This window comes from Caloenas nicobarica, chromosome Z (assembly GCF_036013445.1).
Source record: "Caloenas nicobarica isolate bCalNic1 chromosome Z, bCalNic1.hap1, whole genome shotgun sequence".
Taxonomy (NCBI): Eukaryota; Metazoa; Chordata; class Aves; order Columbiformes; family Columbidae; genus Caloenas; species Caloenas nicobarica.
In genome coordinates, this window is record NC_088284.1 from 13,838,623 (window position 1) to 13,852,314 (window position 13,692).

General features: G+C 40.4%; 1 protein-coding gene across 4 annotated transcripts in view; it reads left to right on the top strand.

Moving 5' to 3' along the window:
• The first annotated feature begins 5,343 nt into the window (after nucleotides 1–5,343).
• Nucleotides 5,344–13,692, top strand: part of FCHO2 (FCH and mu domain containing endocytic adaptor 2) — a 97,564-nt gene continuing 89,215 nt past the window's right edge. For all 4 annotated transcript variants that reach the window (XM_065655682.1, XM_065655683.1, XM_065655684.1 and 1 more), the window contains exon 1: nucleotides 5,344–5,481. In XM_065655682.1, coding sequence (XP_065511754.1) covers nucleotides 5,452–5,481 — 30 coding nt within the window. In that variant the 5' untranslated portion in view covers nucleotides 5,344–5,451. The remainder of the gene's footprint in view (nucleotides 5,482–13,692) is intronic.

A 13,692-nucleotide genomic window follows, 5' to 3' on the forward strand; every position in this document is an offset into this window, starting at 1 on the left:
TATCTGCAGGTATTCAGGTACAAGTGCTTGGTTAGAACATACTCCTGGCGTTTTTTAAATCCTATAAGGTAACCTGACAGTACTTTCCAAAGTTGCCTAACAATTCTGTCTTTTCCCCATCTTTTGTTCTCCACAACAGTGGTAAACAACTCTGGATTTTTATATCTTCTGGTGCTCATAATGTTTTGGAACATACCTCAATTAGCAGTATAAATTTCTGTTTACATATCAAGATTCTTGTGTAGTTCTTTTAACAAGGACAGTAACGGGGGGAAAAAAAAAAAAAGGCATATCCTCAATGTGAAATACATATCTGGTATATAAAATGGCTCCACCTCCATCTGCTACTTCAAGTTGTCTTTAAAAAGAAAGTGCAGTGTTAGATTATGTATTTTACCTCAATCAGTTTCTTACTCCTTTTTAATTTATAAAAAGCTTTAAGTATCAACTGGCTCTTTGGCAGTTCATTATGACATTAGCAATGTCATAATCTGAATTATTTTTGGCAATTATTTGGATCCTTTATTCTTTTTTTCATCTTAAATATTAAAACATTCTCTTGTAGGTCCATGTATCAAGAGTTTTACTAAAAATTCAATGCAGTTATTTTACATAGAGTTCAAAATCAATTCTCAAATGGCTTAGACATAAAGCAAATTAACTTAGTTACTACAGGTAAAAAGACAGTATACAATCTTTATTTTTCAGTCATATTAATGTCTGAAGTCTACATTCACTATATCTTTAGTATCTTATTTGATAACTTCTTTCAAGTAGCAACTTAGTGTATATAATGCTACATCTGAGATGATCTACACCCTTTCACAGAATCACACAGAATCACAGAATGTTAGGGATTGGAAGGGACCTCAAAAGATCATCTAGTCCAATCCCCCTGCCAGAGCAGGAAAACTTAGGTGAGGTTACACAGGAAGGCGTCCAGGCGGGTTTTGAATGTCTCCAGAGAAGGAGAATCCACAACCCCCCTGGGCAGCCTGTTCCAGTGTTCTGTCACCCTCACTGAGAAGAAGTTTCTTCTCACATTTAAGTGGAACCTCTTGTGTTCCAGCTTGGACCCATTACCCCTTGTCTTACTGTTGGTTGTCACCGAGAAGAGCCTAGCTCCATCCTCGTGACACCCACCCTTTATATATTTATAAACATTAATGAGGTCACCCCTCAGTCTCCTCTTCTCCAAGCTAAAGAGACCCAGCTCCCTCAGCCTTTCCTCATAAGGGAGATGCTCCACTCCCTTAATCATCTTTGTGGCCCTTTAAAACAACTGGTTGTTGAAAATAGTTAATATTAACACTTATTAAACCAGAAGCTGGAAATATGGGAGCATGGGTAAACCACTTTGCAGAGAGCAAACTGTAAAATCAGAGGATGCTTTTCTGAGAGGGAAACTCTGATCTAAACACCTCCTTTCACATGTATGCAAGCCACATAAATGCCAAATGGCATTATTTTTCAAAAAATAGGAATATATTCATGAGATGTAACTGTTAGCTAGTATAGCCAAGAAGTCTCTTTAGTTCTTTGTACTCTTACTGTGAGGTTTGTTGCAGTTCTTTAACCTTATACAGATAGCAAAAATAGATAAATTGATTTTTTTAAGTCTCTACTAAAAAATTAGCAATCCAGAAAACTACTTGGATCTTCCATGAAAGCTGCTGAAAATATGCAATGGGAATGTTTGTTTTATTATACGGGACTCGCTGTGTAGTTATGGCTACGAAAATAACATTCCTTTCTGTCCACCACATTACACCAGGAGGAGAACATACATACTGCGAGAAAGAATCGACCTAACCCAGTATCCAGCGCTTGGCAGCCAGTACCTAGGGAAGAGTATAAGATTAAAGCACTATAAATGATACTATTGCGAAGTATTCTCACAGGCTTCACTAACTTGCAGGTCAGGGACTTCCAGAATAAGTGATGTTGCCTTTTTATTTAGTAATTCATTATGGATTTCTCTATCTAGAGAAACCTAGAAACTTCGTCCAGTTTCTGCTTCCTTCTAGGTTGACTGAATTCTCTGCTTGTGCTTTTATTAAGATATGTTTTTCACTTTTAACTCATTTATTCTATTCTTACTGATGAGTTCTCTATATTGTATTCCTCCTCAGTCATCTCTTTTCCAACCCGAAGAATTCTAGATTACTTGGTAGATGTTAGTTCCCATATCTTGGATTCTTTTTTGTTGCTCTTATCTCAGTCTTGTGAGATTTTTTCAGTTTGTGCTGTCAGGTTTTTTATTGTGGGGTGTTCTTTTTGCTTTGTTCTTGTTTGGGGTATATTGCATGTTGTTGTTTTCTTGGGTGTTTCTTTTTGTTTGTTTGTTTGGGGGGTTTTGTGTTGTGGTGGTGTGTGTGTTTGTTTTTAAGGTAAGGGTACCAGTACTGTGCACAGTGTTCAGAGTGCAGGTGCCCACACACTGGGTGAGGTTCTCTGTTCCTTTCCTAATGTTTAACAATTTGGTTTGAATATGACTGAGCATCAATTTCTGCCTTGAAGTCCTGTATTTACCTAGTGTCACAACCTCAAGATCTCATGTAAGTGTCAGCTCAGTCTGTCACCTTCTAGAATTACCTTAATAAACTGGCTGGTTATTGACCCAGCACATAAATACACCAACCCACTACATAAAATCACCTCCCTAACACACCTCCATATGCTGCTTTATGCTGAATTTTAAATTCACATATAAGATACTGAGCGCTGATATCTGCTAATGCCTGCTGCTGGGCTTTATGCAAGAAACCTGACTGAAAAACTGTACAAACACCAACTGGATATTGCCATGGCCCTGGCACAACACATGGACTGATTCTTCAGTCATGCTCACTACCGAATTATGCAGCAGCGCATAAAGCAAAGTAATCAGTAATCTAGGATTTTCTTACCCAGCCCAGTCTCCAAAGAAGCAGCCTGTGTAATAGGACTGTCCTTAGTAAGGACTTTTCAGTCTGTGCTATTTTAATGAGAAGTGACAAGATTGGCATGCAGCATGTAGGATGGTAAAGTTTAAGAACAGCCGTTTGTTGCTGGTTGAGCTTGTTTTATGCTAGTACGTGGAGTTCAAGAGAAGTTCATTCCCAAGAAATTAATTTTATTGTGGGGAATTCCAGTGTGTCTTAAGAACATAACTATTGATCCTGATCATCATCCCCGTCAAAGTGGTTTTCTGTATAACTGTGCCTATGCTTCAGGATGCCTTAAAGTTCACGTCTAAGATTTTACATTTCACTTGAATTTTTGTGGAAAGCCGTTGTTGAAAACCTGAGGATAGGTTTGATATTTGTGTGATAGTACATTGCTACAGCACTGCAATGTAGCAGTAGATAAGGGATTAATATATAGCTTTGAAAACGTGGAAGATGGGAACTTTTCTATGAAGTGTAGAAGTGAACCTGACTCCCCTTCCATACAGCACAGTATCTGTCCATGTGAAAGGTAGTTTTCTATTTTCCGTGGAATAAAAACTTTCAGCTCTGATCATGCAGCTTTTACCTCACTGTTTGCCCTCGTGTACCTCCTTAAAGATAGCTATGCACACTGCAAAAAGCACTACGTTCATACCTTCAGATTGTAATGCAGATTATACTTATATCAAGTAAACTGATGTATAAAGTAGTTTTTCTTAAATGTAGCCCTATAGCATGTTGTTACTGTTTGGTATACATGCTTACTACCATTATCAAGAGAGAGATCCAAATCTAAGTCTTGAGACTTCTGGAGAAATTTTCACCATTAAAGGGGTCCAGAAGTTTTCTGTCCTGGAATTGGCAATTTAGCAAACTTTGCATAAACTGAAACATTGCTAGCAAGAAAGGAACTCCTAAACTTAACTGTGGAGCTGCAGAAAGTGATGGACGAAAGCTACAGCCAGTTACCATTAACTGTAATTCCAATTCAGAATGATATGGTTTATCTTCTATGAAAGCATCTTTGGTAAAGGTAGCTGGAATTTTGTAATGCAGAATTAATCACACGGACTTTTTTTTTAATATGAATAATACAAATTGGGCTGCCTTGTTTGACCTAACTAGTATTTTTTTTGCCCAATGAGATTCTATAGCTTTGTAAACTTCTGAATCACATTTTTCCTAACCTTTTGGCTTTCGTGGAAGTCTTTAATCAGCATAAATTAAGTTGGTGCATTCATCAGGTGAATTCATCTGCTCCATGCTTTACCTGGTATCCTAGAGAAAAAAGGCCAAAGGACATCAGAATTAAGGTGGGGGTAAGTGAGATTTTCAAACCAGAACTGATATGGTTTCCATGAGGGGGGAGGACCTTGAGCACCAGGCAAATAATATCAGCTTCTTACTTTTTCTATCTTCGATAAAGTCTTGCACTGACAAAAGCGGAGACAAAATTTGGATAAAGTTGCACACGTTTGCATAGGGCAACCACCTGCAGCGCCTCACATCACTGCTTAGACCTGGTCCTCTGGTTTTAGTCAATAAGGAAAACCCTAACTGCTGTCTTGGGCAACGACATAATCTCAGTAAGGTAGGACAGGACCTCTGGGCTCCCAGGAAGAGCCCAGTGGTGCTGATTCTGCTGTGAAGAATATATTAAGGTATTTTCACTAAAAACCAGGGCTCTGGGTACAGATGGGCCGCAGATGGCATGTGAGTGGCTCTGCATTCTGGCCCAGCTATCGGCATCGCCCCCACTGGTTAATCATCTACATCAGGCACGTGAAGGGTCTGGAAACGGAACTGTCGTTGAAGAAGACGAAGGGTTGAAGCAAGTGGTTTCTCCAGACTCTTGGGCTTTACATGAGGCGCACTGTTTTTAGGCGCACGCGCCTGGAACTGCCAGGCCTGTGAGAGGAGGCAGTCGGGAGGGTAAGCTGGGCTTTATCAGCCAGTTCCAGCAGGGCCAGTCACCACCTGCTGTGCAGGATCTGACCCCGCTTGGCTGGCACGATGCTTGGCTGGCACGATGCTTGGCTGGCACGATGCTTGGCTGCGAGGCCACGTCAAACAGCACGAACGCCGCCTCTGTGCCCGGGTCGTGACTCAAGATTTCCGAGGGCCCTCTGCGACCCTGTCTGCTCTTCTGCAGATCGGGGTTTCTTCATCCGCCTGCTGCCCTAGAAGCCCCGTGCCCTCCCGGCCGGGTGTGCGGGGCGGCGGGGGCAGCCGGCCTCGACCCCCAGCTCCGCACCCCCTGCGGCCGCCATGGGCGCGGCGAGCCCGCCCTCCGCGCATGCGCCTCTGGCGGGCAGGGAGCGACACGCTCCGCGCCTGCGCAGGAGCCTGGGCGGCCGGCGGCGGCGGGCGCATGCGCGGGGCTGTGGGCGGTGGGGCGTGTGGAAGGAGGCGGTTGCACCGTAACGGGAAGGGCGGAGCGCCGCGGCGGCGCCCGTTTCCTCCGTCGCGTCTCGGCGGCTGAGGCAGCCGGGGCCGGGCTCACCGGGGCGGCGGCAGGGGGATGATGGCGTACTTCGTGGAGAGCTTCTGGGTAGGGAAGCGCCGCGGGCCGGTCCCGCCGCGCCGCGGGTGGAACGGGCGGGGCGCGGCGCGGTGCAGCCGGGGTCCACTCTGCGGGAGCAGCCGCGGCTCTTACGCCATCCCCGGGACTGGGCCGGGGCCTTGCCGCGGGGGGGCGCGGCGAGGGGGCGGTTGCCGCCGTCCCCCCCCCCCCGCCCCGCGGCCGCCAGCCGCCGCTCGCCTCGGCCGGGCTGGGCCGTGGGGAAGCGGGGCACTTGCCGCGCTGCCCGCGCCCGGGCATCCGGCGGCGGGGCGAGGGGACCGCCGCCCCCGGCCCCTGCCTGGCCCGCCGGGTCGCGGTGCTCGGGGCTCCGGTGGGGACGGGCGGCGGGGGCTTCGCCGGGGCCGTGGGGGCGCTGGGCCGAGCGGTGCGCGGGGTCTGGCTCCCGCAGCAGCGCGGTGCGGGGATGCGGCTGGAGCTGAGTCCGAACTGTCCCCCTTAAGCCGCCCAGACAATGCAGCTGTTCTGGGGAGCAGCACCGACTGTAACAACTTAACAGTTGTATCACGCAAACGCGAAGCCGCGCCTCGGAGCTCTGTGCTTTTGTACCGATAAGTTGTCTCTGTCCGCGTGTCAGAAGGTACAGCCTGAACAGCAGCCAGCTGGGGGAACGACAGTCTTTACAGTCTGGCTTAGAAACACAACTTATCAGTCATCTCTGTGCGCATATATATGTTTTTAAGTGGGCAGATGGATGTGGAGAAAAAAATAAAATATGGACTTGGATTATTATTGAGCCTCGCATGGGGTGAAACTTGTTTTCATTGTGACCGCAGCTGGTCTGAAACATTAAAATGAGCGTTCCTGTCATCATCGGGCTGTTTACAATGTTGCCACTTCGCTGCCTGCTTAGTTTTTAACGTGCATTCCTACCAACTAATAGGGGAAATATAAAAATGGTTATTTGTTCAGAATGAAACAGCAACAAAAAGAGAAAATAGCTTTTAGATGTCTGCTTTTTCTGCGTAAGCAGTTATCCTTAATGTTTAGAGAAAGCTAATTTCACAAATGCAATGTACTATTCTTGGCTATAAATCATAGCTAGAGCCAGGTTTTGTGTTTTGTTTGCAGCGTTGTGTTTAATTCTGACTCTTTAAGGTTTGCTTTCAACAGCATATTAAAATTTAATTAAACAAGATATTGGATTTGCTCTCTTGGCATAAAATCTGCTTAATTTGGAGCTTCAGTGCGGGAGATCAGTATTAAACTAATATGTGGAATTTTAAAAATTTTCATTAAAATAAAATTTAAATTAATTTAAAAGTCGAATTTTCATTTTAAAAGTTACTGTCTCATAATAAGGTTAAAGTAAAATATATGGTTTTTATTCAGCTATCTCAATCGAAATCAAACACTTTTCTATTTAACTGTGTTATATACTGTGTTATGTTGAAGTAAGTGTTTGATCCATTATATTTTATTTGGTCAGTAAGTTAATAATACTTTTAAATCAGTGAAGGCAGTGGGCCATTCCCATACATTCTGTTTCCCTTCCCTGTCTGTCTCTTCACAAATGCCATCAGCAAATATAAGGTAGTAGACATCCACCCAAACTTCCCAGTTCTCTCTCTCCGTTCTACACTCTCTGCCTTATAGCTCTGCTGCCAAAGCCCATAGTGGGGGTCAGCAGTGTGTGCCAGGAGAAGGAGATTTTCTTTTGTTGGTATAGATTTTTCTCCTACCCCAAAAAACAACACAAAGTAGGACAAGTATATTCTACATTATGACAAAGAGACAAGGTCTTAAATTTGCAAAACTTGGCTGATAAACCTTTGTAACACCATGGTCAGGGTTTTATTTTGTGTAGAAGTAAAACAAAAAGGAATGGGGACTGCTCCTTCTTTGCTGTTGTGGGTAAATATCTTTCAAGATTAACTGTAGTGTCTAAATATGATGAATTTTTAAAGTCTGAAAGTTGAGTTTCTAAATGTCCTCAGAACCAAGCACAGATTATAGGTGTGTTCATTTTGAATCATTAGGCTTCTCCATTTCTACTAACTTTTCAGAATAGGTTATTGTTCAGAATTGTTACTGCAGTACTTTGGAAGACTTGGGATACTTAGTATACAGTTTGGAATGTAGTGAGAAAGTTAGGATGGAAATTAGAGGATTGCTGTTAAATGCAGTGAACACACAATGACAAAAAATAGTGAAGAAAAATCCGTAAGGAGAAAGAAGGGTGGTGTTGTGTAGAACTTTGGAAGAATTGTCTTCTTGCTTTTGCCTTGACCTTATAGGTAACACCAGGCGAAATGCTTTTGTCACTCATGGAATGGGATAATTATACTTTCTAAAGCACTGATCTGAAAATAAATCCAAAATATAATTAATATTGCTTGATGTACATGCTGTCATCAGTTTGCACCTGAAATTGTGCATTGGAAATAGAACTCTGGATCTCGAGCTGCAGGATGCTCTCTCCTGACTTGGTAATTTGCTATAACTGATAGGTAAAGGTATCAGAAAATTGAGGGACTTAGCTAATTTCTTCAGAAAAGGAGACTAACATATACGTGAATGTGTATTAATTTCTTACACACTATTTATTACACACTATTTAGGCTGCTGTCTTTTAAGAACTTCCTAGGAGTGCTCATGTAAACAAAACAAACCTTAGCTTCTTTATTGTAATCGTCCTGAAGCTTGAGACTTTCATCTTGTTCTGCTTGTGAAGTGTTTGAATAGTTGCAATCCTTTTGTCGTTGTTGTTTTTAGAGAATGTAAGAAAAATGATGGGTTTTGGGCCTGCCATCTGTTGGCTGCTTCCAAGAGGTCATTGAGAGATAAACATGACTGTTTTTAGGATGTGTAAAGCTGAAGCACAGAGACCTGTAGTGTCACTTGAAAAATTTTACTTTCACTTGAAAAATGTAGGGGTCTGGTAGTAGAGTGCAGCACTCTAGAGGAGCAGTTTTCAAAGTCAGTAGGGTACAGTTACTTTTTGTTGCATCAAAAATTATGATCTAGTAGGATAGGCTATAAATGGCTTTGATTCTTATGACTGCATTTTAGGCATTCAAGTCACGTGGCCAAACATTCCCAACTCCTAATTAGGATGTTGTCATAAAACATTGGGTGCTCGCTGCTATGTGTGTGCTACATCAAAACAGTGATGTAATTTAAAGGGAATACATTCATTAAGTTATTTCCATTATACATAGCTACGTTGTGTCACTTTGAGTACACTCATACTGGTACAGTAGAATAAAAACCATTCATTATTCATTTTCTTAAGACTGTCTAGGAAGTGTTGCATAAGCTTTGACATTGTATTTAAACTGACTGGTGCGGGTGATAGTTTTGTTAATTCTAAGTCTATTGAACTATGTTGAGTCAACAAAAATATACTGTGTCAGTCAGTGTTTATTTATTAATTGTGTAACTTGATTAAACTGTAGGAAGTTCTATGTATAGCTGAAAATGGCTTCTGTGAAATGCTGTACTTGGTGACTCTGGAGGTTCTGAGATATAAAAGTGTGTGTTTAAATTATCTTTGAGAAATTCCTTTTATTTTATCTTTTTAATCGCTTGTGCTACCTGTAGCTTTTAAGAATGACTGTGAGGAAGATTCCTTTCTTAAACATGTAAGGTCTGGCTGTATGCAGAGCTAATAATATTAGCTTTGTGAAGAGGCTTGCTATAGTAAGTGTAAGACGTATTGTCTTAGGCACTTACATGAGATGAGTGACATTGAGACTTGTCATGTGTCCATCTGGAGTTCCATGCATATGTTTACGCAGTGTTTTTCTGCTTGGCATACAGTTGGATGCTCATTTGCAGGAGAGCTGTTGCTCCCTCCTCATGTGTGCATCTAGCATGAGTTGGCAACTCTCTGTCTTTTTGTTCAAAAAATATTTTTTATTATCTAGATAGACAGGAAAAGATCTGTCCTTCCTCATATGCGTAAAACTTCTGTGCAGCTGACCTTTAATTTATTGAAACTGGAAGAAGGAAATTGAAATTGATGAGTTGCTTTTGTGTTTGAACTTGTCAAAACCTTCAGAACTGAAGAAGTTAGATTGCCTGTGTAAACATCAGGTGACTGCTTTTTTTTCCATGTTTTGATGCTTTCAGTTTTCTATAGCTATTTCAGACACTCAAATAGAACTTTACTGATAGCAAGCTTTCAAAAATGTAACACCATAATATTAATCACAGGAGTATTTTCATGCATATAGGGCCCATTAAATTAAATAATTGCCTAGGTGGAAAGGATGAAACGCATTACTTATTTGAAACTGCAGCAAGGAGTAACAGTTTAACAAAAATGACAACAGTGTTTTTCAGAGCGTCTAAAATGAGTTCACATATCAGTGGAGTTAGGAGAATGTCGATTGCTCTGTTTCTTTAAAGTGTTACTCCTCTGTGAATGAAAAGAAGTTGACAATACAAATGGACACATCATAATGAACGCTATACACCTTTCTAAGTTTGTGGATAAAGAAAAGACTGGTTTGGGTTAATATTTGGAACTTTGATTTTCAAATTACGGGAATGACTACACAGTGACTGTTGTTCTTTTGCACTAAAATTTGTACATCAATTGTTAAAATAGGATATCCTTTAAGCTGCGTAAATCAAATCTTGTTGTTGCTGAACAGTTGTACCTAGTTTCAGCAAATACAGAATTTCACCCATATGAGGGAGTTGTGCTCCCCCATTCCCCATTAATGGATTTTCTACAGCAGAGATGTCAAACTCATTTTCATCAGGGGCCACATCAGCCTCTGTTGCCTTCAAAGGGCCGAATGTAATTTTAGGACTGTATAAATGTAACTACTCCTACAGCTATTACTTGGCATATTGGTGTAACTCTGGAATTTTCTTGAAACAAAACTTTTTTACCAAAAATACTTCGATGCTATTATGATTTATCTGTATTAAGATTCTTGTATGCATAATCTGTTGATTGGGGGTGTGGTTTTTCCATAGTTGTATCTCATAGAGGAGCACGAGCAGTAATTTAAGTGTAAAACTAGCTGTAGGACAGCTTCTCTAGACCTGGCCAAAACCAGAGGCAAAGGCTACAAATTTTTCTATTCTAGCCCCCCAAACTGAAGTGATTCTATTTCCCATATCCATTTCTAGGTTTTTCCTGTTTAGTATTTAGCTAACAAGGTGGGGAGGGTGTTAGTCATATTTCATTGATATATCATGTTTGCAAAAGGCCGTTGTGAGGTTTAACTAGGATTTGGAAACTCAATTTGGAGATTATCCAGTTTTCATTTTATGATAGTTTGAAGTAAATTAGGGACCTAAACTATTTTATGTTTAAAAAAAAAATCCTGCAATTAAGTTGGAGTACCGCTTCCACATGTTGCAATTTGAATATTTGTCTGCCAGTTTCCTGGAGAATAAGTTGTGGTTTTGGTAGGCAATTTTAAAAGGAGGATTAGGCAGGTTATGACTTAAATAATTTATAATCAAAAGTACAGTTTTCTCAGTTTCTTCCATTTTTTCTTTGTAATGTGGTGGTATGGTCATGTTTAAAGACTTAAAGGAATGATCGCGCATGCTTATCCACCACTAATGTGTGTACTAAAAGCATAGTTTGAAATAACAATAATTCAGTTATTGTAAAATGTTTCTATAGTTGCTGAACTTTGGTGGACAAAGTCAATCTTTGTCTGAGCTTCTCTCATGAAGATTCTAAAGCCTCACCAAAATAAAAATGTGATTAAGAACTGCATGTGCCTTGTATTGTCTCATATGCTAAGTTTTGCTGTGAAAACAGTATTTGCAGCTGTCCTTTTCTTGCTTCTCACAGTAGCTAAACATATATCTGACTACTCATGGGAACTTTAGAATCACCTTAATAACTGAGAAACATTTGTTTATAGTGGGTAAAAAGGCAGTGCTATAATAGAGAGTATTGACTTTTTACACTGGTACACATTAATGTTGAACAGTTTTAGTCCAATGTAGAGGGATCTTGCACTCATACATTTTGATTAGAAACATAGGAAATAAGTACTGCTGCAGATTACTCAGAAATTTCTGACCACTTTAACAAATGTAGGTTTTAAATTCAGAATCACCTTTATATTCAACAAACAAACTTATTCTCAAAATTTTTCAGTCTGTTGAGTAGTTCAGTAAAACAGAGTTCCTGTAATCTGTTTCCTGTTATGTACAAGTCATGGAAATGCTGAATTCTGACTTCACATTTGCTGACAGGGTTACTTTCATTTCCATGAGAAAATCATTGCAGTTAGTTCTTGATGAAAGGAAATGGAAGGACTATTTGCTCTTGCTTTCTATGACTTAATTTATTTTGTATGCAAAGCTGGTCAGTAATGCCTTATTGTAGGCTTATTTAAGTGAACTGTTAAGTTGTATTTAAAGTTTTGTTTCCTCTTATGGCTTGCTGTCAGGAGACATCTATATACACAAATGAGCTCTCTTACAGTAGTGTAAAATGGGAAACCTCAACAATACCACCAGCTTCTGAAGAGAGTTTTGTTAGGTCTAGGGAAGAACGCAAAAACTGCTAATGAACTTCAAAGTAATTAAATGAAGCCCATGTGGAGAGGGCACCACTTACATTTGGCATTCTTGTACACAGTTTTACAGTTGTTTTTCTGTTGGGTAATGACAGTATCATCCTCAACAGGTGGTGTTTTACCTGTGACTTGACATTCAGAATCATCTTTCAGGCTGATCTGGAAGTCTGTTGCATACAACCTGATGTTATATGTGACAACAGAGGTTCCTCTTTTCCAAGATGTAACTTCTAGAGGAGTCTGCATCTGACTTTACTGTCTGTCTGTCATAGCAGTGGATCATAATTGCTTCTGAAAGGGAGTAGAAGGTCTCACCAGTTCCCTCTGTTATGTGCTGCATTTATTTATTTTTAAGTAGGTTGATACTGGGCTTTTAGTGATCCCAGCTATTACAACTGCCACCAGGAAGGAGCAGGTAAAAACTCTTAATGAAGAAAAATTGGCCAGACACACAATTCCCATGTACAGAATTTTATACAATGTGTGTGTGAAGGTGTGATGTTGAGGAAAAACAACCAAAACACAAATAAACTGTGTTGGTGGCGTATGTGTATGTAACAGGATACATGTTTTTTGCAAATTGAACTACTTTTCCCCTTACCCACAGCGTACATCTCTATCTTTATCCTAAATACAGATCCTTAACTCTAATGCTCATTGTATTTATAATTTGAGCTACTCTTCATGAAAATAACTGCTGAGTGAAGGAATTGTGGACAGGCAGTGTAGCTTTTCCTAAGCAGAAAAATGTCTGCTCTCTGCACAGAGATACTATACTTAATTTGACATAGGTACACGTCTCTAAACATGAGTAGAAGACAATGTAATTTATAGAATTGTCATCAGGTTAATCATCAGAACTCTTGATCATGTAAATTATTGAACAGTTTTGAAGTCTAGATGTTTGCGATTATAAATAGAGCCTGATAATGGTAAGACAGGCTACATTTGGCATTATATTCACAGGGGAAAGCATGTCTTTTAGTTGTGCCAAGCTTAAACTACATAGACCCTCAAATCTGGGAGTCTGCTTTGGACTTGCTGCTTTATTTAAAACTTAATATATTTTTCACATAGCCTCTAAGCCTCTGATAACTATTGATAACACATAAAATGTGGCTTTCAGGAGACTTTTTTTAATTGAGGAAAGTATCTGTTCTGTTTCTCTATTATGTTTTCTACTATTCAATGTGAAGTCAGGAACAAGAGTAGGACTGATTAGAAAACTTAATTTAAGTGGAAAAATTAGTTCCTTTGCAGCAACCTTCAGTTACACTTAGGGAACAAGATGATGATGGGAATTGGTTGTTCTGGCTCATTCCATTCTCTAGAGGTTTGCAAAGTTACATTTCTGATAGATTATCAGCCTTAAGGAAGGCTGCAGCCGGAGGCTGGGTCATGGCTATGCTACACTTCCTGTATTTCTAAAGTAGCAGGAAATTTATGGAGCTTCAGTATAGAAAGGTCCTCATTAAGCTCCCATTATGAAAAGTTGCTTTTAAGAGTTCAGAAGCTGTCTGTGTTTAGCACATTTTGATCAATGTTTTGGTTTAGCTAGAACAAACACCTTAAGACAAAGAGAACATTTAATAAAGGAGAATTTTACTAGTTTTTTGGGAAGAAATATTCAACACTTATTTGTTAAATGCTTATCTCCAAATTTGGCTACAGTAACAAC